The sequence below is a fragment of the Dromaius novaehollandiae genome, chromosome 7 (genome assembly GCF_036370855.1).
Source record: "Dromaius novaehollandiae isolate bDroNov1 chromosome 7, bDroNov1.hap1, whole genome shotgun sequence".
NCBI lineage: Eukaryota > Metazoa > Chordata > Aves > Casuariiformes > Dromaiidae > Dromaius > Dromaius novaehollandiae.
The window spans coordinates 27,500,479-27,524,013 of record NC_088104.1 but is presented as its reverse complement, the minus strand read 5'-3'; the positions used below and the strand labels follow the sequence as shown (position 1 = coordinate 27,524,013).

At 37.4% G+C, this 23,535-nt stretch overlaps 1 protein-coding gene across 4 annotated transcripts in view; it reads left to right on the top strand.

The window, feature by feature from the left end:
- Positions 1 to 23,535, top strand: part of ZNF385B (zinc finger protein 385B) — a 179,524-nt gene that overhangs the window by 143,874 nt on the left and 12,115 nt on the right. For all 4 annotated transcript variants that reach the window (XM_064515027.1, XM_026111209.2, XM_026111210.2 and 1 more), the window contains one exon: positions 9,834 to 9,996. In XM_064515027.1, coding sequence (XP_064371097.1) covers positions 9,834 to 9,996 — 163 coding nt within the window. The remainder of the gene's footprint in view (positions 1 to 9,833; positions 9,997 to 23,535) is intronic.

Genomic DNA, 23,535 nt, shown 5'->3' with positions numbered 1-23,535 from the left:
GTGAGTGATAATGGTAGGTCAATACCACTTTTCAGGATCACCCAAGAATACTCAAAAATCAAGAAAAAAAAATCATAAAGGCAGTTCAGAAAAAGCAGCTGTTGTAAGAGTTGGGCATTAAGAGATGTTAAAGGTCACCGTATTATTGAGTACATTTAAAGCTAATAAAAGGATGACAGGATGGCGATAGTCTTTTGAAAAAGCTAAAGGCAAATTTTTGAAGTTTAGGTAAGCGTTACTAAATGTTAACTTTGCAAATTTGAATGAATTACTCATGCTGTCAAAAAGATAACACATAAAATGATTAACAGCTTCAAATAAAAATCTACAGAACTGTCATAGTCTTTTGTCAAATGTTTTACATTTTCCCTATAAATAAGACTGTTTATATTGATTCTTTGGGTTTGGAGGGTAGTGAAGCAGCTAGGAGGTAATTAAAAGCATAAATTTTAGAGACTTGTGAAGGTAATTCTCTGTTTTGTAGACAGAGCTGACAAAATGATGAAAATTTTTAGCTTCAACATGACAGAAATATTGCATGATTATAGGGCGCAGGTTATAACGTGCTGAAAGTTCTGCTCAAATAACAGCTATTTAACAAAGGTTTTTAACTAAGTTTGGTTAGAGAGTTCATTCCTTGTTACTTGGCTGATTTGCACAGACTTTCCATTCTTTCCATGTCTTCTTAAGTAGTAATACACCTCACTGTTTGGAGAAATTAGGTTTTAGAAATCTCTTGAGAACAGAATTTAAAAAATAGTGGATAGCTTTTGTACAACAAAAATATGAACACTGCAGTTTTGCAGATTTCTTCAATGAAATCTATGCTTAGTATCAAACTAGAGATAAAACTGAAAATTTTCAACCCCACTTCCTAATTATCATCACATTATGTAATTTCCACTAAAGTTATACAATTCTAGTCTGATTTGGGGGATTTTTTTTTTTGGATTTACATATTCCTCACATAAATACGCATGCTATTCCAACATGATGCTAACAGGTGAGCTAGATAATCAGATTTCTTAAACATTTCTTAAACATCTTACTATTTTAAGAAAGGGAGCTTAATAGTTTAGGACTTGTTGTAAATTATAATTTATTCTGGAATTAAATGTCTCTTTGGTGCTCCAGTCTTGCAAAGATAGAAGCCTTCCTTAGTGGGACCACTGCCATTGCAGCCATGACAGAAGGTTTCTTACAGAGATGCTGCACATGCTTTATTACACCACTTCTAACCGCCTGATCTAACACAATTATGGTAAGCCTAGCTACTTCCACAGCTTTATGTAAATGGAGTGAATTTTTCATACTTGAGACTATATAGCTATGTTGGCAGTTTTCTATACTAGATACAGACATATATACATCCTTAACTTTATACATGTGTCCAGTCCCAGTGACTTCAGCTGAAAAATGATGTCCATAAATATCTTTGGGTTCAGGATCTAGAAACCTTGATTGAAGCACTAAATGTGGTATAGATATTTAATTATATCACTATTTAATTGCATATTATGCCTGATACCTGGAAGCTATGCATGATGTAATAATGTGCATTAGTATAATACGAATTTTTGTTTTTTATGCAGTATAATTCACACTCTGAGGCTTCCTATAATCTCTGCTTCTGCCAGTTTAATATAGGATAATAAACTTGGTACTTGTCAGTGCTAACAAGGTGTGTGTGTGTATGTATATATATATAGTGGATAGTTTTGTGACAATATTCTGTAGACAAATGTATTTATCTTTTAACTTTTCTTTTTTCGAATGCTAGGAGAGGTTTTCCTACTTTTTGTGGCAATTGTCCATTTTAGTTGCAGTTAAGGAATCTAAATTCTCTTTAGTTTTGCCATGAACTTGGGTAAGTCACGCAGGGTTGGCTTTCAGAGGTTCTTAGAATCTCTGTTCCTGCTGAATTAAGGTAAAAACTATGAATTATCAGCACTTCCAAAAGTCATGGTCTTGCTTGGATTCATGCATTTAATAAGAATGCTATTATTTATGTTTCAGCACTTCTTTAAGTCTCATTTTACAGCTTTCAGACACAAATTATATTGATTTGAGTCAAGCTTGAGTAATTCAAGTATTTGGTGATTTAGGGTTAAAAGATTGAGTATTACAAGGGTAAAAATACAGAGATCAAATCGCCATTGAGAAGGCTTCCCATCCAGGGTGGAATTCCTACTTTAGAAAAGGCGCGGTAGTAAAGGAGAAGAAATAGGAGCTAAGAACCACCATATTCAGTTGCATATTAGTCATGGCACTTACCTAGTATTTCAAAGTGTAAGACATGAACCGGGGCTTCCCTCATGTATACTTGAGAGTCTCCTCTCTACTAGCCTACTGCTCCACATATATTTCATTTTATGTGTTAATTGTCAGACTGGATAGCCTCGTAGTAGGTTCAGGCATTCAGCTTAAGTGTTGGAGGTCCGAAGATTTATTTCCGTCCAGCATGATTAAAGGGCTACTTCAGTTGATCCTAATAAAACCTGAAAATACCCCTGACCGTACACGCGTGCACGCTGAACCAGAGACCTGAGATTTAGTCAAACCTTGCATCAGGTTGTCATTGAAAAAATCTGGTAGATTAATATTTCATCTCTGTAGGTTGTAATAAATTCTGTTAATTAGTCATTCACACACCAAATAGATTCTCAAACTCACTCAGCTGTGAATTGTCAAAATGAATAGTGCTGATTTCAAATACACTGTCAGTCATCGCTCCTGACAGGGATAATTTGCTGTCATCCTTTGTACTGCAGTCTTTCCTGAATTTTAAAGGTTTCTTAAATATGACTATCAAAGAATCTCTATGCTTTTTATGTTTCCTGGTTATTTATATCTGTGTCTATATATATCGGTATTTATACACATACTTATGTAGATGTAAAGCAAGGCTACGTAGGACATTTTGAATGCTATAGTATGCTGTAATATTCTCTCTTAGAAAAGCTCTTTTAGAAAGCATGTTTACAGGTAGAAAACAAAGATTTGCATTGTTGATGTTTTATTAGATGCAGTGTAGTATGTAAGTGTCCCGATCCAATATCGGGAGAGTTTCATTATGATCCCAAGGATGAGATTAAGACACTAAAACCGGTCGAATATCATACAACCTTTCAACTTTATTTTCTGCGAAGTGGGGAGAAAAGGTGGGGAAAGGCAAAGGGGAGGAGAGAGAAAGAGAGAGAAGGGGGAGAAAGAGAGAGAGAGAGAGATCACCACCGTGGATCCAGTGGTGTCCTGTTGGTCCTCTTCACCCTGGGTGTAAATTTTAATGATGCGCGTGCAGTAATTACAACTCGAGCAGGGTCCGACCCTAGGTTCCCGCCGAAAAGTTCGGAGCCAAATCAAGGCAAATTAAATAAATTGTAATGACACGTGTGCAGTAGTTACAGCTCGAGCTGGGTGCCTGTGAAGAGGGACCCCGAACAAAGCAATCCCTGGGCAATTATAGCTTTTTCAAATTAAGTTTCCCACCCCTCACGTGGTAGTGCAGACCAATAATAATATTTAGGTCTGGGGTCTCCTGCTCCTTCTTGGGTCTCGTCGCTGCCCCTAGGTAGGCTGTGTACTGCCGGGGTTTCTGCTGACAGGTGTGTCGGCATTCCTGGGCTCCGCCGTTGTCTCCCAAGGTCTGACAAAGAGGTGGTAATTCCAGCAATTAGCACTGTTTCAGCAGTGCACAGGAATGCAAACTGCTGGTAACTCCCTTATCGTTCCAGTTTGAAACCAGCTCTCAGGCCCTTTTCTTACTGAACTAGGTTATTTTATCTAAGTGCAGCCTAAGGCTTCAGCAAATTTAGCTATTCATGCTAAGCAAGTTTTACAGAAGTTGTGCTAAGCGGCAATAATTTACAGTCCAGGTCCCAAAGTCTCTGCGCGATCGTGGTCTGGTTCAGCACAGGCTCGGTGTGTCCTGGGTGGTCGCAGGGAGACCATTTTGGGGGTCGCAGCAGCTCAGTCCTGTTTCCGCCGGGGACAGATGGCTTGCTCGGGGTTATGGTTTGCTCGCACCTTATGTACCAAGAAATGTTTAAGGCAAAAGTTCACTCATCTGTCTGCCACAGTAAGACAGTATATCATATAGCTTATGTATTGTATGTAATCTCACAGTTTCACATTCTTAAATAACTGGATAATAGCAAACTTGATAACGTAATAATTGGGTTTTGAGAGTGGTAATTAATTTTAGGTTTTAAATAAAAGGTACTGTCAGGATCGTTTGTTTGTCTTCATGGAAAATACTTCCAAGAGCAAAAACCTTATCCTTATTTACCACCAAATCAGGAATCCTTATAGTTTAGAAGGTTTCATAACAAAAAAATATATAAGGCTTAGTGGCTTGGGGTTTTTTACTTCCTGCTTAAAGACTTTGAATGGAAATTAAAAATCTAGATTACTTAAAGATAAGACAGGCAGATATATTAAGATGTAGAATTTTAAAAAACATGGTTTGTTGCGTGTTCATTTGTGTGTCAATAATATTCTTAATTATTTGTGCCTGAACTCTAAATACGGCTTTTTCAATAAATCTGCTGAAGGCTTGAACCTATTTTTAGTGCCTTGCTGTATGCATCCTGTTGAACAGTACATTCAAAATGTGGTACTGGGCAAGGGCAAAAGCTTTGTTGAGGAATTTGACACAAGTCAGTAAGAAAGTATTTTTCGCATTTTATTATTTAATTCCACATTTATTGCAGCTTAAAGTTGTTCCTGTTCCTTAAACTTATTAGCCAGTATTTAACAGGTTCCTATATTTTCTAAAAAGGAGGAGATTGCATTTTAAATTGTAGAAATATGTATGCTATCGAGTTAGTAAACCACAGTCATTTTTAGAACGGAGCGGGAATTAGATTTTCCCTTTAGGGAGGGAGTTCTTTAATATGAATTATATCTTATTCTGCTTTTTCCAGAAAACCAAGAAAACTTAACCTAGCCAATATTTCATTGAAAAATAATAGTAATAAGAAAAAAAAAGTTCAATGAGGACTTTTAATGTTGTTTATATAAGCAATAAATGCAACTTAATTCCAATAGCACTGAATTGTGGCAGTGACACCGCCAAAATTCTTCTGCTGTAGAATTCTGATTCTCCCTATAGCGAATGCAGCTCTCTACACTGAATGCAATCCTGGCAGGTGGAAAAAAGTATTATGCAATTAAAATGCATCACAATACATAAGTATAGTAAGGCTCATTAAGATTGTGTGTCTTTAATTTTGACTATTCCTAATTTTAGAGCTCTTGTTCTCACAACCTGAATAATGTTGCTGTTCCTCTTAACATTATTGATTTTCATAAAAATTGCTTTGATGCTATATAGTTTGCATAAATGAATTGTGTTTAGTTTGGTTAGTGTTAGTGATAAGCAAAAAAGTACATTCTGTATCCATTTAAAATATTATATTCCTAAAATATTTACTTTTTTATATATTGTATTGTTTTTCCATGTTGAAACATTTTTATACAACATTTGACTTTTAAACCCTGTGCATACAAGACTTTTTTGGACTGTCAGAGCAAATGAAAAGAAATGTACTGCTTCTTGTCTTAACTAGAAATGAATGTTTTATCTGTAGTGAACTATTCTAAAGTTATATTTAATATTTCAATTATCCGGGTATTGGAAGCTTGTCACCTGTACTGTATTGCTGTATTTGTATATGTAAGCAAGTATTTGTGTAAGAAGCAAGTATTTTTCTTTCTTTAAAGGACATGAACCAAATATGTTTGCCTGTAATGTGGTATCTGTGCAAATATCCTATAAAACTGGGCTTAATAACAATCAGGACGTTCATAGTCAGACTAATTAACACCAGTAATAAGCCAAACATTCTTTAAAATTTCAGACTGTAGCAACCATCCGTTTCTTTTTTTTTATTCCAGAAAATTCTAAAGAGTATTGGGGTTTGTAATACAGTAACACAAAATATAGTTCTAAGCTGATATTGTATTTTAGTTCCCAAAAGGCAGCTGAATAAAATAATTTGTATAGGAAGAGAAGTAACTTGAAACTGCTTAAGAATAGTGGATTAAATTCTGCCCTTCACTGAACTTGTGCATTTTGTTTTAAATTATTGCTTCTAATTACAAAGAAACTAGTGCACTGACAAAAATAAAATATAATATTGTATTTAAAAATGTAAGATCTGCTTTTAAATCCAAATACTGTATAGGGTGCTTGGGTGAAATATGGCAAGTAATTAGCAGTTGAATATTGCCTCACTATTATGACAGTTTTATATACTGCACGGATTTTCTCTTTACATCATTGTTGCTGAGCTATGTCAATGAAGTTGAACCATTATAAAATTATGAAAAATATGATAATCTAAAACTATAGCTGAAGTTCATAGTATATTGTGGCTTATATGCCCAGACAAGGACAGGTCACTGGTACAGACCGGTCTATATCAGTTCTTGCAAATTCTGCACAAACACATTGTTCCTATTAAAGGAGGCAAATATATAGGGATGGATTTAGTAACAATAAATTTAGGCCAAATGAGGTGGGAGAATCTCTTCCATGAAACAACAAATCAGAAAGTGATTTGGGTCCCGCAGTGGGTAATAAGCGAAGTCTGAACTTTTCTTGCGTCTGAAAGAGTTAGAAAATAGTGCTTATGTGTTTAGAAAACGTTGCCTCAGGACCTCAAGGGATGCCCCTCAACTTTATGTTGAAAACAGTATCTGTGTTCCCACTCGGGATCAGAGATGTGTGGAAAGAGCCTAACAGAGGTTCAACAAAATCCCGTCACTGCACATTGAAGCTAGACAAATTCAAAGAAATAGATGGTATGTACTTAACTGAGGAAGTGAACCACTGAAGCAGTTTGCCAAAGGTGGATTTTCTATCCCTAGCGACTTTAAAATCAAGATTGGACAATGTTTTCCCCTAAGGAATATGGGTTAGTGTCAAACGGTTTTGGAAAAGTTTGGTGTTTTTGGAAGCCACACTTGGATTGTCACAGCTGTACCTTTTGGCTTTATAATGTACAATTACAAATTTGGTAATATAAAGATTATGATAATTCTGTCATTGAAATCGGAATGGAGGCCATTCACCACATTTCCTTGAGGCTTCGCTTGTATTTATGGAGATCTTAACTTTAATTCTGCCTGGGCTTGTTTGTTCTCAACAGGTCTCATGTACACTATGTGAGGATTGAATGAAGGGAATCAAAGACTGTAGTAGGTTATTACTGATATTGCAGGCGTTATTATTGCAAATATCAGCAGAAAGGCTTGTTATCAATGATCTGACTTACTAAGCCTTTCTCTTGAGTGCACTTATGTCTCCTATGTCATAGCTTCCGCCTCAGGCAGCATACGGTCCTATCAAGAGCACGTGCATGCACGGAGCATAGTTATTGTCCAAATATTTAAAGGGACATCATCAACTGGAGAACATTTGAGTGGAAAATCTTGTTCATGCTATTATTTACAGTCAAAAGTATTAGAACGGACAGGGTATATATACACCTCAGTTTTTAGCTTCACATTTTTGTAGATCATATTGTATGAGTAGTTGATTTAATTTTGTTGATGGTGAACGCTCCTTCTGGTGCTTTATATAGTGACAGCAAAGCTGAAATGAAATGGGCAAAGCCCAGCAAGGGTGGAGAGAGGCAGGGGTGACAATACCTAGCTCCTATGCCTGCCTAAGGCACACATGTGTAACAAGGTGCAAACAGATCTGTGCTCCTCTGCCTACCTTCAGCACTCAGTAGCTCCAACCCAGAAGTTGACAAGTGTCCCTTTAAGTAGTGCACATAGTAGTGGTTGTATAGTCATTTAGTTGTTTCTTTATAATTTTTTAATTGTGTTCGTACACATGTTAAATTCCAAAGGTTTTTAAATCATAAAATAGTTTAATAGCTATTGATGAGTAAAACCTTTACTGTTTTTATAATGAAGATTAAAAAAACTCAATTTCAAAGGAATTCAGGATAAAACTTATCTAGCAGCATTTCTTAGTGAATGCTTGCTTACTGAATCTCCCACAAAAGAAAAGGTGCAGCCGTAACATGTCACTTAGGCTATTTCTTTTGAGGTAGAAAGTATTGTGTTTCCCAGGGTATATAATCGCTTATAACGGTTCAGCATTTAGGAACTTCACTCCCCTGTTTTAGCTGCAGTTCTCCATTAGTTTTAATGGTGCATATAATTTTTGTGATGACTCCAACAGGCATAATTTTGTATCTGTTCTCTTACCTGTTCCAGCTGTTTCTACTGTTTGCTTACACTCTACTGTGTGACAAAAATTGTTACTACATGTTGTCCTGAGGTGACTTTATTGTGATGCCTGTTTCCGCTGACCCTAAAACAAATTTCCTTGTTATGGCAGCGCTGTTTACCATACCTAACATGTTTCGTTGCTTTTTACAAAGCGTGTAATTTGTTTCATGCCTTGCTTCATTTAGTACAGTAAACTAAATAAAACAGTCCTAATCAGTTGGAGAGAGATGATGTGTTTTTGCATGAACATAGCAAAAGTTTCCTTGTGCTGGTGTTTTTATATGCCAGGTGCCAAGATGTGGTCATCTTGTTACCTGAAGCATGCTTTCTCTGAGCCTTTTACTTTGAGTTAAACTACACTATTAACTTTTCAGTTAATAAGTGACCTTCAATAGAGGCACCTAGTAGTATAGCTCAAATCACGAAACATTGATGTTCATAATACTAGTAATGCAAAGCTACTGCTAAATGGTATAATATACAGCGTTATGAAAGTAGATTGCATTTTGTATAAAACTATGTTCTCTGCTCATTTTTGATAAATTACAGCTGAAATTTTCAGACTTTGGAGTTTGGACTGAGCATGTAGTTTCATAGCTTTGAACCTAAAGAGGTGGCCTGACTTGTTAAGGTAGTTAAGGTCATATAAAATCAAGAAAAATAATGGGGACTTGAAGTCACTGGAAAATAGGCGTTTATTTACTTGTCTAGCTTTAGCTATGCGACTTTGAAAACCCTGACCTAGTTTCTATGGATAGTTTTATGACAGAGGTGAAGCAAACGTTACATCTTAATACATATTTCTACTGTTATGTTTGTGCAGACCGAGAAGAATACATTATGTATAAACGTTTTAGCAAAGAGGCTGATAATAAAAATAAGCTCCTCCATTTCCTGTCCTTCCGTTTCCAGTTTTCTTAGTCTTTGGAAAAAACTATGCCAGGCAATTTATAAAACAATCAACACTGATTAATAATTTGTTTCCTGTGTTTCACTTGGGTCTGTTAAAGTTTACAGATATCATGTTTCTTCTTTTTTATCCCTTCCTCCTTGATCTAATAGTGAAGTCATAATGTCATTAATGGCTGTTTCAATTGCTGTTAGTGTGATAATGAAAATACTTTATGACTTTTGTACTAGATCAAACAGAAGGGAAGAGAATGGATTGTTTGATTGTGTTACAGCATGGTACCTTTTTGTGACTATAAGCAATAAAGAGTAGGGAACAGTACATGACAACTGAATAGCATCTTTTGCATTTGGATGTGTTTACATATATATTGTATAGCGTTTAAATCTTTAAGCAACTTGGAAGCAAAGAATTACATTGGAAGTGACAGAACTTTATTTAATCTCGAAGCTACTTGTTCCAAGTTACCAAAAACATGTATTGTTCATTAAAATCCTACCCTTTGAATATGTAAGAATTTACATCTAGAAAAATTGTTAGTGTTAAGCTACTGGAATTTTCTAGGTGGAATAATACGGTGCCTACTATTGAAAGTGTCACTTTTCTGCGTTATCATCCATTGTGTTATATATAAGTACAAAAAAAAGTGAGCCTGATTTGTTCTCCTTTGTAGAGCCAGGCCGAGGCCCACTACAAAGGAAGTAAACATGCCAAGAAGGTCAAAGCACTAGAGGCAACGAAAAATAAACCCAAAGTTGGTTCTTCCAAGGACAGCACAAAGGCTAACACAACCTGCTCCGCCACGCCAGTCACAGCCAACCTCTCTGACAAATCAGGTCAATGAAACTTTTTTGTTCTATACATCCTTTATTTTCTCCTTTTTTGATCGTATGAGAAAATCTGATTGCATGATCCTGATCCATGACTTGTATTTTCTAAACTGTTTACTATGCTTTCTTACATGGAACTGAATGGTTTTAGTATTATCAAAGCATTTTTCACATCTTTGAAACATCTGGTAAAGCTGAATGCTAAAGTCTCTTTTTTTTTCAAATAGTTAAGAACCTCTTGTGAAGTTTACATTTATAAACTATGGATGTTGTTCATCCAGCACCAATGAGGGATGGATGGGGGCCGGGGCGGGGGGAGAGGTCTGTGATGTACATATTTAGCCAACTTTGAAATCTGAGGCACAAGAAATCTTTCTAAAACGTGTTTCCTTTCTGAATAATATTGCTCAAACATGCATGTAAATCCACAGAATATTGTTAAGTGAAGCCTCCTGGCATGGATGTTTCCTGACTTCCCCAGCCTCACTGATGCTTGAACAGTGCCTTTTTTTCTTTCCATGTTAGTTATCTGAGGAAGATCATGAACGGTAATTGCAGGAGAGATGTTCGAGTCTTTCTGTTCTGTCAGCGTTGTGTTACTGAATGAAGCAAGAGAATTTCCTGAACTTCCTGGCAATCCGAAGTGTTGTTCTTGTCATCCAGGAGAAAGCACCTCCTGTGGGTGTCCTAACTGCTGGCTTATTAGGCTGCTGCTGATACGTTTGCTTCTGCCTTGGGAGCCATTTACTATCCTCTTGGCTGGAGCTGAGCTTGACTCAAATGCCATAAGGTGAATGGCACGGACAGTTCTCTCAAAAACCGGGAGCATTTCCAAAGTATTTGGTCTTTGTATTTGTACTCTCTCTACAGCAGCAAAACAGTGTAGGTCTGGGCCCTTAGCAATGACAACAGGTTCCTAATTTTGGTTTGATTCACCTAACCACTCTGTCTGTTAGGTTTGAGTGAGGTAACGTGAATCCAAGTAGCATCTTCAAGTAAACAAGTCAACTTACTATAAAACAGTAGCAAACTACTGTTTATTCTAAATAAAATAAGAATATAAATCATTGAATGGGAAACAATTTAAAATATTTGATTAAAAATTTTATTCTCTGAAATATCAAGTTAAAGTAGCTTACTACATGTACACAGTGTAAAAACTCAAACAAGGGCTTAGTTAAGAAGACTTCAGTTAAAACTTCAGTTTTTAACATCTTAAGAATACATGCTGTGACAATGTAATTGTATAGTGCCTCCTCCCATGCCAGAGGCTTTGGCCCAAATAATGTAAGTTTCAGAATCTTTTATTAGCTCCAGCATCATCTCCAATTCTATTTTACATGAGTCTGGAGCTATCTCAGGCATTTCTTAATGCCAGACCCCGCATCTGTCCCTAACATAGTTTTCTTCTTCTCTGTGCCATATACCTAAAATCATTCACTACTATGTTCAGTTTTGGGGAGGGAATAATGCAATCTAATCCAATGACAAGGGAAATCTGCTCTTGAAATCGTTATATTGCCCTGTTGACAGTAGGTTGTTATATGCCATATGCCATATAACAACCTACTGTCAAAACAGAGGCAATTGATTACTTCATGTAAGTTAGTCCGATTACCATCTGCCTCTATTGGATTATACCCTTGCAAGTGTTCCTACATTCAAAATAAATCACAGTGGCAGTTTAATTAAGCGCTTTCTGCCAATTAGGGGAAAAGTAGCATTCTCTGTGAAAGACAGGCTCCTAAAAGCCTGTGACTGCTCTACGAAAGATTGCAGGTAGGATCTGTACCACTTAGCGTGCCATGATTGTCCTAACGTATTTTTGGATAGGGGGTATCTGTGAGGGATAGCATGACACAGTAAACTTCTTGTGTAGCCGCTCTGAGACAGGGTTACAGAACAAAGCGGTATTGACAGAGAGCTGCTGTCTAGTGTGGGGCAGAGATTCCTTTCCTTTCACTCCCTGTGGAAAGCCAGGATTTTCAGGATGGCTTCATACAGAAATACACATATATGAGGGGGAACCTAGTTACAAAGTCAGCTCTGTTCAGCAATTTGAAAAGTCCTTTAAGTTGAAGAATGCTCTATGAATGTTAAAAAAAAAAAAAAAAAAAAAAATTGAGTTGCAGTGGAATGCATTCCTTTAGAAAAGGCCAGGGGTAGCAACTACACCGTAACAGTTTAGGGTATTTAGGATGTGTTTAAATATAGCTCTGAGAATGCAATAAGACTGGCATCTATGATCGCAGGCTAACATAGTCTAGATGCTTACAGTGATGAGTGCTTTAGGAATGTGGATAGTAACTGGATTGAAATGTCACTGTTTACTTACCAAACAAAGAGGAATTCTTTGATCGCGCTTCCAAATCAAAATAAATAGTTCAAAATGAAGCAGACGGAAAATTGCAGTCTCACCTTCTTTGCATTTTGATATAAAAATCAGAAAGTAAATGCAAATGTTTTAAACTACTCAAAAGAGTCAAAACCAGGTTTCAGAGTATAAAAGACCTTTTTCTATCTTTGATCCATTCAGTATGTGATCCATTTCTCTTGTGTCAGCGAGAGCTGTTTGTGAAATGATATATATAGGCGTTTCAAGTTCAGTCCTTGTTCGAGTAAGATGAGAAGGCTCTGCTACTTGGGACTTTGTAGTTACAGATTAACCCTTTGGACAATCTGACTATGAAACTGCTTTTTTTCAGCTGGTATAGGGATATGTAACGTTATGACCTCAACTAGGTCAAATTTTGAACTCTGTTTCAAATCCTAGTGGCACTTAATACTGCTTTGTTCTGTAACTGTGTCTCAGAGCAGCTAAACAAGCAGTTTGTAGTGTCCCGCTGATGACATCCTCGCGTATGAGCATTTCTGTGCTGATTTGCTGTGCAGGGCAAGGACCGCAGGAAAGGGACTTAACTGGAAAGCTGCTGTTTTCCAGTCTCTTAATCCTAGCCAATAATTAAAACTGTGTAACTAAAACCAGCTGCAGGTTGTTCTGAAGAACATGTCAGCGTGATAGGGTGCCATATCGTGTCTACCACTGAATGGGCTAGCTCAGGTTTTGAAGAGAGTCTGGGCACGCTGATTCATGCAATGATTGCCATTTTGTCATGTAGATGTACCATAAGTTGGTCTGTTAGATGGGACTGGCAACTCCTAAGCTTTATCAGACTTAGGAAGGTTGATCTTGAGGGTCTTGTCTGTCATTTTTGCTTCAGTAGGGGCTCTCTGTGAGTGGTTTGACAACAAAACTGAATATCCCTTCCTTTTATTCCTAAACAGTATAGTGTCGAATCACATTTACTTAGAAACATTATGAGAGATTGTTTTTTTCCAGTGTGCCAATTACCAGTGCTGTTTATTCATTGACTATCAGTGAAATGTAATGTCCTAAGGGAGGGCTCAGCTCATATTTCACAAGAGCACTGTCAAGACACTCCCAAGTGGTGTCATTTTTATTGCTTATTTTAAAAATCTTTCTGCCAATGCTAAAATTATAAACTTTTCCAGATGCATCTCTGCAGTTTGAATATCCTAAGATAGCCAGTTCTCCTAGAAATAAATCCCTTTTCTTCACCTTAATGTTTATTTCCACTCATCGCTTTACTTTCCACTCATTTTAAAGAAAAGACTTGTCTGCATAGCTGCAATAAACACCTTTTTAAGTGATAATCCCCAAGAAATACCAGGAAGGTAGGCACATGAGGCCTTCACAGCTGAGCTATACTGTATTTATTCTGAAGAATTCTAGGTTATTTGCTATATAGGTGTTGTCATAAAAACCTCAAAATATAGTGTTTCTAGTGTATTTATTCCTTAATAGTCTTGTCCCATTGACTAAAATGTTCCCAAATCATGCCGACCTCAAAATCTCTGCTACTTATGTTATGACAAAATTTCAATATATATACTCTATCTCTGAGAATAATAATTGTGAGTCAAGCCCAGAAATTGTATTGCCATCATATGCGTCCAGCTATGGGGGAAATGGTTATTAAGGAATGGAAACACCCTCAGTTTTGGAATACTTATAAAAATTAATATTCAGTGCTCTTTATTGAGGGCATAAGGTGAAAGAGTTTCTTCCATTAGAAAAAGACTGTGGTTTATGGTTAGCTCAGTGTTAAATTCAGTCAGATACACCCACCAAGGAGTGTCATTTCTATGGCATTTTTTCGTGAAACACTCTAAGGATGGTAAATTTTGTTCTCTTTCCATTCAAGATTTCACAGCCCTCTGAAGATCATTCTGTATTGCTGTTGAAACTCTGTAACCCAAATGGAGGTCAAGGCACAATGCAGGATTTGCTGCTTGACAGCAATGTATTTTTAGTTGATAATGTATAAAATTCATAAAATCTTATAAATTCATCACATGTACTCTCTTAGTTCATGTGCAAGTACCATGCTTGGATTTACATAAACATTATAATATCAGTATCAGAACTGATTGTGTAGAATATGTTGTCAGAAGCATGTATATTGTAAATATTGTGTCTTTTAGAAAATAGCTTGTGGGCATTTCTTATGGGTTATTTCAGCACCTGTTTGAGGAAGTTGCAATTTATGTTCTTAGAATGAAAGGTTAGCAAAAAAGTATGATTAGCAAATCAAAGTCTCTCAGCAAGAAATGGTTATATTAGGTTTGATCTGTAAACACTTTCTTTCTTGTGACTTCTACTGTTGATACTTTTCAAAAGAGAATTTTCAAGACTCATCCTTCCATGTCTGTCGTCTTACAAATTGAATGGGAGGGCAGTTATTTTGCATATTTTGGTGCTGATGAACTTCTGGAAGGTCCTTGAAGCATTCAGGTATTTCTTCAGTCTGTCTAAAATAATGCTAAATAGCACATATCAAACTCTGTACCTCTACTGAAAACTGATTATAGGTGCCATTAGCTGAAAAATGAGCTCTGTGACTGGCACAATTACATCGATGAGCTGTTGCAATTCATGTTCATATTGAAAAAAGTCACTCTTTTCTTTCTCCAGTCATTACATCAGTCAAAAATAGATGCAAGCAGGAATTTATTTGGAAGAAATGGCAAGCTTTTTCTCCTGCAGTTATTTAAATGCAGGAGCACTGCATTAAAAATATATTGTAAGATTAAATTAACCACTCTTTGGGTGTTCTGCTCTTTTCCTGAACATTTGTGTCCCATATCATTAAAAAAGTATGTTATTATTAATTCCTTTTACTTAATCCAGTGCTAAAAACTGGAATTTCACTGCACATTTTTTCATTTGCATCCTTAAAAGTTATTCACTTTTTCTTGAGTAGAGGTAAAGATAGGTGTTGACTAGCAGTATTGGCTACTAATATAGCTAGGCGGTGGGAGCAGAGCTAGGGTAACTACTATTTTTTTAGCTAGAGGTAAATGGTCATTTAAATAATCCGCTTATACATTTGATCTTTCAGATAAACTTTTTTGTGAGATCAGGCATCTCCTTTTCTCATCTGTGGTGTTAATGATGTATTTATTGAATATTCAAGATTTTTTTCCTTATTTTTAGTGAAGATAATAAGATAAATATGGAATAACAAAAATTACTAACAAGTGATTAAAAAGTTATGTATTTCCTCAGAGATAAAAGAGAATGCCAGACATGGCAAAATGACCATAACATGCGAGAAGTATAATAATAAATAATGTATAACATCATTCTCAATTCATCATTACTTTTGCAACATACAAGAGTTCTTGAGTCTTCAGGTCAGAAAATGGAGAAGTCAAAAGTGGGACAAAAAAGAAGTGGCAAACAAAGAGAGAGAGTATGAGAGAGAGATATTAATGTCACTTATCTGCTTTGCAATTTTCTGGGAAGAAAGATTAAGTATCTTAAAAAGTGAGGGTTATGGAATGAGATTTTGTAAAAATTGCAAAAAGAAAAATACTATATCCTCTTTTGTCACCTTAAAATAGTGATTATTTCAATGATGAATGACTATTATTTGTGTAAGAAAAGTTTATTTCATGAATCAAGCACTATGCTTTTAGATGAGTAAGAAATTCAGGTAAGTGAAAGCCTTGTCATTTTAGTAGGATTGAAATTGGGTGTCTGAATCCGTTAGAATGCAAAACTCCCAACAGAGAAAACTGCTCAGTTTGGCAATTGGGTTTGGGGGTTTTTTTTTGAAACAACTTTGGGAAGAGTCTGTGCCTTGTAGTTTCCCAAAGCTCATTAAAAAAATATATTGCTAAAGAAGTAAGGCCATTTTTCTGATGCCAAAGATTTAGGTTTCTTACATCATCAGAGAATCCCTATGGGAATGCTGGCGATGGCTCATAGAGCTGGTAGTTGAATGGAGTTTTGTCTGGTTTTGACTGGCGCCAGTTGTGCCATAGTTAGAGGTTGTGCTGAGTTTGTAAAACTAGAGGTTTAAAATTCCTCCTTTTCTCTCAGTCTTTGAGTGAATTTAGTCTCCAAATGTAAAAGAAAGGGTCAGACCTGGGGTGGTGTGGCTTCAAAATGCTTTGGTTTAGCTCCTACACAAGAAAAGACTACCCCATTTTTGAAGCAGAACCATCTTATTGAAACAGATGTTCTTACAAGTGGGGCGAAGCAGGCTTGCTGGTGGCTTTCTTCTGCATTTGTTATCAACTATTATCCGAGTAAAGGAAAAGGCCTTGACGTATACAAAACCAGTCTAGTGGCAACTTCCACACATCAATAATGCAGCATTAAGCCCCTGCTTGATTTTGTTTGTTTCTTGAAAATGTTATTTTTACTTGTGTTTATCTTAATTTTTGCAATATAAATCCAAGCAGCATTTAGAATACAAACATATGGAAAAACAACCTCCTATTGCATGTTGCTAGGGGAATGCAGGAGAGGGCGGGAAACTGGGAGACCAAAAAGTTGATCAGTTTGTTTTGAAACAAAATTGTTCAGACATCCAGTATCTAAAAGAAAAGCAAAAATACCCTTTCCTTGGCTGGCATATCAGACATTTAAGTAGGTCTTTTGAAAAATCTTCCTTTGTTTTCCTTCCAGCCTTAATTCTACAGCTGCTGCTTTATTGAATTAATATGAGAAATATGCTATATTTCCTATAACATAAAAATTACAAACAATAGGTTACTTATTATTTTCAAAGACAGTGAAAATATTTTGACGTCTTTTAGGCAAATTGTATTTGAAATGCAATTTATTGGTCAAATCTTGAGGGCCTGACTGAATACTCACAGTACTTGGGTGAAACTGCTGCAGAAATCAGTGAGAATGCACAATTATAGATGTCATTTATCTGAAATGAAGATGAGTGCTTCCTAGTTGACTTCAGCGGCAGTTCTGCCTGGGCAAGTACTGAATAAGGAGTTCAGACACAGTCTCATGAGAGTATACTTGCATGCAGAATGTCAGTTCTTCTTGATTCGTTTATTTAGACACCCATAAATTTTGTATTGAGTTCCAAAACCTTTAGCAGCTGTGGGTAGAATTTTAAGATTATTTTGCACAAACTGCAAGTGAAATATGTTCCTAGTAATATATTTCAGAGTCATAGATGGAGGGAGTAGCTTTATTTTTATAGTTTAGGAGATGAACCAAGGCTTTTATAAGCAAAAGTGAAGGGTGCCTGGGCAAAATACAGTATGTTTGTTGTAATCTTTGAATATTATATATCTAAACATTCCTACATTACTAAAACATTACAAAGACAAATACAGTACCACAGAAAGTTTGCATTGCAGGACCTGTAAAATAAATGTGACATAGTCTATAGTGGGAGTATAAGATACTTACAAAATAATGTCTGGTGTCAGAAGAAGGTAGGTTAAACTGGCATATACGTTTACCTTTGACTAGTTAAAAGACCATAAACCATATATCAAGCTTTGCCCAAACTGTGATTTTCTAAGTCTATGTTAATTTTTTTTCATTGCGGCCAATACAAAGCAGCATGGCTTAGAAAAGATGAAAGGTAAAGATGTTTTAAAACAGATTTGGCTACTGGTATAGCAGAAGAACCCAGGAATGCTGAGTTGTTTGATACGCTTGCTTGGTGGATACTCCTGAAGCTAAGGTCTGGCCGGGTTAGCTGTGTATGGTTAGAAGATGTCCCTTAGTTAGATCCACCTTGTTTTCAGCCGCTGGCAGAGTAGTACTACTGATCTTGGTGAATTTTGTGTACAGATTTCTAGTGAAAGTTTTCCCAAGCTACTCTAATAGGGATGAGATGTGTAACTGAAAAATTAGACATCTGCCACGTACGCTAAGATGATGGTGTGTATTTGTGTTGGTAAGTGAGCTGGTTTTCTCCAGAACTAAAACACTGTTGAAATTACGTTCACCATAGTAACCAGTGATCACACTATAAAGTCTGAAAATTGTAAAGAAGGGGAAAAAATGTATCTAATCTCTTTTCAGATGAGGAAAAGGGAAGTACGATATAACCTAGCAGTTCCTATAAGAAAAGGGATCTAGGAAAAGCCCTTGAAGAGCGGCAGTGATAGACTGTGATAGAGCTTTTCTCAGGACTGCAAATACCTAGTTGGATATAAAGGAATCCGTTGGGCAAATGAGTGACCGGTGTGTTTTTAACCTCACAAGCCCACTGGGTGGATATGGCTCTGCAGCCTTTGGTCCTTTCAGAGGGAGCAGGGAAGGAGTGAGTGAAATGAAAGTTATTCCCATTGGTTTTACTACCCAGGAAGAGGTTCTTCATAAGTGAGAGAAGGGACAAAACAAAACAAAGGAATTACAAATGTGAAAAAGCAGAAATGGAGACAAGCAGGTGAAATGGAGATGCAAAACAAGCTTGCTGCTGTATTTGCTTCAAGTGAGTGTTAAAAGTTAGTTTGTGTGTTCCAGATAGTGCCCAATATCATGCATTTTGGCTAACAATGCAAAGTCAAACCTTGTTCCTTATTCTTTTGGGCAAAGAAATTGCATTGTGTTGAAACATTAAGTAACAGATTTTTTGAAATGTGAATGCTCTTTGTTGATATATAACAACTTTTGCACAGTCTGTTGCATATATGCTTTTTACGTATGTGCCAGCATAGCTTTTTTGGTTAGTGTACCAAATTTTTATTGATCTTGGTCAATAAAATAGATATAAAGCACACCAACCAACCAAAAAAATCCCCAAGAAAACAAGGAACCAAGTAAGAATAGTAGGTGAAGTAGTATTGTTATCTCAGAGCTGCCTAGTACTTGGGACAACGAACATTCTCTGTTCACGAAGGTGTACAGAGAGATACAAACTTAGATTTTGGAGATGAAGGTTTTAAAGTTGCAGGACTGTGTGGACATCTTAATATTTTCTGATTCTCATCAGCACACTTTCATAAGAATTAAACCCATTCAAACGTTCAAAAACAAACCTTTATAGCATTGTATCTGCAATCTGATTAGTTGCAAATATTTTTGTACTCTGAAAAAGGCCAGGTGTTTTGTAAGAAAATTCCCTAGGGTGTTTGGCATGCCAAATCAAAAATAAACTATCTAAGAGATTAACAAGCATAAACATCACTGCTGTAACGTAGCCAAGCAAGCAACACTTCTGAAATGAAAATGATACTTTGGCTCTGCCAGTTGGAGAGTAGCATTGCAGTTAATCTAATAATCAGTCTAGCTGCAGAGTTAACTCAATATTTCAGGGCTATCCAAGCATTTGCCGATGTAGCTTCAGTATCTCCACAAAATATGTTGTAGCTTATTTCAATGTACAACTGTTTTTTAGAAGAAAAGCTTTATATTTATAGCTGCCATTTGTTTTTGTCATTTTCATATAGAAACAAAATTGTTTTTCTTAGAATCCGCCAAATACTTATTTCATGTAACAGCCTTTCAATTATACAAAACGTGGCCATTTGTCAAACAGGTTCAAAGTACAAGGAAAAAAGTTTCTACAAAACCTGAAGGTAATGAGCGGGTTAACAGACACGCTGTGCTGTCTGATTTGCATGTAGGTTTGCAAGGGAGTTTTTCTAGAGCAGAGCCCTACGGGTTTTTCAGCCTCATTTCTCAGCAAACTGCACAACTGGTGAGAAAATAGGTATTCTGTCTGACACCCGTTAGAGTCTCATTACTGAGCAACGTGGAGATAAAACAAAGAAGATTTTGAAATCCCTTATCAAAGTTAGCTAACTTTGTCTTAATGAGCGTCAAGAAATCATGTAATGCTCTTTGTTTCTTCTGAATGATGATGAAATGTAGGACAGAGTGCTTATGAATGCTGCAAAGGCTGTGACCACTAGTGACTTAATTGCTTTCCTGCTATTGCCTTTATGGCACATATTTCTCATAGTGTTCATCCTTTTATTCATAAAAAGGATAACTAATTGTTCAAATGCATGTGTTATTCCTTTATAACGGTGTGGGCCAGCAGAAGATAAGATTTGCCGTGAAGAACAACGGTTTGGTGTTTGCCTTTTTTTTCTGGAGCTATTGTCTGCTTTGCTATGCAGTAGAGATTTTCGGGTAGCATGTTGAGGAAGGCCATCCTGGTCTTCTGGTAGTTCTGTCACCGATCCTCCTCTGCCCCTGTACCTTACTTCTGGGCAAACTGATCTGCAGCAACTCTTGTTTCTGCTCTGAGGACTTGTGAATCCTCTCTCCCTGCTCCAGACTGGTGTCCCAGTGTAGATATTAGGATTGTTTAGGCAGCTGTTCAAGCACAATGTGGCTAAAAAGGTTCTTACTCCACTTTAGTTTTGTTTTGTCCTGGTTTTCTCACCATCTCCTCTATGAATTTCAGTCAGGCTTGTAACCTCTGATCTCTCTGCTTCCCTGTTTTTGTGTAAGTACTGCAAATTTTGTTAATATTTCCAAGGTACAGCTTTTAATCTCCTATCCCTTCCTCTTCCTTTCCCATCTCTTGCTAACATTTTTTTGTAATTTTGCATTCTGGTAGCTGCATCCTTTTTCCTGGCTTTGCCAAACGCAGCTCTGTCTAAGCCACATCACTCAGAACCACTGCTGCAGGGACGCTCCCAGCCTGTTGATGTGAACCGTGGTAGCTTTTCTATGTCATTTCCCCATTTTATCTCCTCAAACTAAAGCTACTAATCTTCTCTCTCCAAATTCTTCCTGTCCTTCACTTTCAGAGCTCTTCAGACCTTGTACCTGTACGTGGGATGTACCTTCCAGCTCCTGACTTGCCATTGCAACTAACTTTTGGCACCTGCCTATTTACTCCCCAGACCTTCCTGCGTTTCCTTTTGTTGGTCCTTTTATTTGGGAAGAGCTCCCTATAAACGTCTGCCAGACTTGTTTTTGTTTCTCTGACCTCTGAAAATTTCTTTTTTCCTGTGATGGTTAAAAAACAGAAAAAAGCTTGTGAGAAGTTTGGCTGCCCCACCAGTGCCTGTTTTGCTGGTCTATTGTTCTCTTTGCTTCTTTCGTAATTTCATATCTGTCTCTCTGCAGCTGTGATCTCTTCTCCATAAACCGAGGCTCTTTTGGCCTGCGCACCATCTTACTGCTCTGTTTGCAGAAAGCTTAGGACAGTGGTGTCAAATGATAGATTACAGACCTCTCTTCAGCATTGTCAGTGTGGTTATTTTATAAAAAAGTATAGGAAGAAAAAGCGTAGTGGAAAACAAGTGTCACTTCTTAGTTTTGTGACAAGCATCTCAATTATCAAATTTTAAGTGATTTAGAATTATATTTTTCAATAAACGCATTTTCCCACCGTCTCTATTGATGCCAATTTAACTACACGGGTAAGCATTTCTGCCAAAGTTTTTGGGTTGTATATAATTGTAATTAATGTAACTGTTTTTCCTTGCTACACAGTTGATCAGGCAAATAACTTTTATACAGTACTCTGACAATGTGATTCATTTCCTTTCCCCCTTCTCTATCACGGTATGCTTCAAAGGTTGCTTAATGCAGCCCTGTATTCATAGTCATATCTGGAGCTGGTGAAATTACAGGGAGAACTTTAAAGTTGGTTTTGCTTAGTACAGCTCTGCTGGTTTTGCAGATCTGCATGCTTTACCTTGCAGTCTCCATTAGTGTCCAGAATCAACACCTGAAACGAATACCAGTGTCCTGTAGCACAACTTCTGTGAATTCAAGGGTATCATGAGACAGTCTTGGCACTACGTTTCTAGAGATGACATAAAGCTGTTAAGGATCAGTGCTATGAAACCCCTAAATAAACCATGAACCCTTTTCGCAAATCACTTTGTTTTTAGTTACCACAGGAAATGGCATAGTCAGAAATTCGTTTAAGGTTTTCAGAGTCATCAAGCTATCCATGTTTTAGAAAGTCGTTCTTTCTGCAGTAATGTGGACTTTGTAACGTGCCACAGTAACCAAGGCTGATAATGCGAGAGTTTACACCTGGCCGTGCATCAGTTTTACTATTTGGTAGCAAAGCACAGATAACCATGCACTGATTGAATTATACGTTAAATTATTTTGTTCCTTCTTGGCTCCTCGCATAGTTGCTGTTTTCACATTTTAGACAGGAAACTGCATTGGAATTCACATGGCTCTTTCCTTCAGGCTTTTCAAGAAGAAAAGGAAGACACAAGTATTCACTATTTTCTCACCTTCATAAAGGAGAATCATGAATATCCAAACTTCCAAAAATAGTTTTTCCGTTATACTCTTTTACAAGCTGGCAATATGTTTTGTTATGCAGGCAGGTAGATGAATTCTAAAAATCAATCTCCATTTCTGGGACAGGAAGCTAGCAAATGCCTCAAAAGAGCTTTGGCGTAGGACTGTCTGGAGCAGTGGTGGCAGTCTGCAGTTTCGAACTGCACTTCTGTCGTGCGTAGTTTGAAATGGCTGTTGCGCAGTGCCTGCAGCTGGGGGACACGGTGGGTGGCCTGACACAAGGGTAGGGATGGAGCCGGAGCTTGGCAGAGGGCACTTATGAGCGTGACTTTGTCTCTTCCCCGCGGGGCACAGATGCAGGTGGAGCCCTTTGGGGCATTGCCTCTCATGTGTGAAACATTCCTGGAATTTCCCTGTCTGCTTTAGAACCTCTAAAAAGTTTTGCAGTGTCTTACACCTGAGAGGGGTATGTGTTGGGTGTATCTAACCTAGCTGGCCGGCTTACTAGTATGAAATGTCAGTAACATTAGTTTCTGTCAGCTGACGGACTCCTTAAGGTACCGCGTCTGGCCATGAGACTCGCGCACCGCCCGTGTGGCCGCGCAGGGCGTCCGGTTTCGTCGCTCTGCGGGGAAGTCGCCCGCGGCAGGCGCAGCGCTGCGCGCAGCTTGGCCCGCTGCAGCCAGCACCGCTGGAGGAGCCTGCGTGTCCTGCCCCGCTCCTCGTTTGTCCGTGCCTTGGCAGCAGCCGGCATCAATGGTCCCAGCTTCTGCCTGGGGAAACAGGCAGGCACACGTAAAGCCATACCTTTTCTCACACGTACACACAAGCATAATGTATATACTAAGAAAACAAAATACTAATTCTTTTGTTACGATCCCAGTAAGAGCAGATTTGCTTATGTATGTATGTATTAATGCAGGCAGAAAATGTTTTTAACAATTTTGTAAAGGTTTTTATTATGATCGTAGTAGAACTCCGTATATGACACAGATGTGATGCAAAAGGCTTCTGCAAGTGTG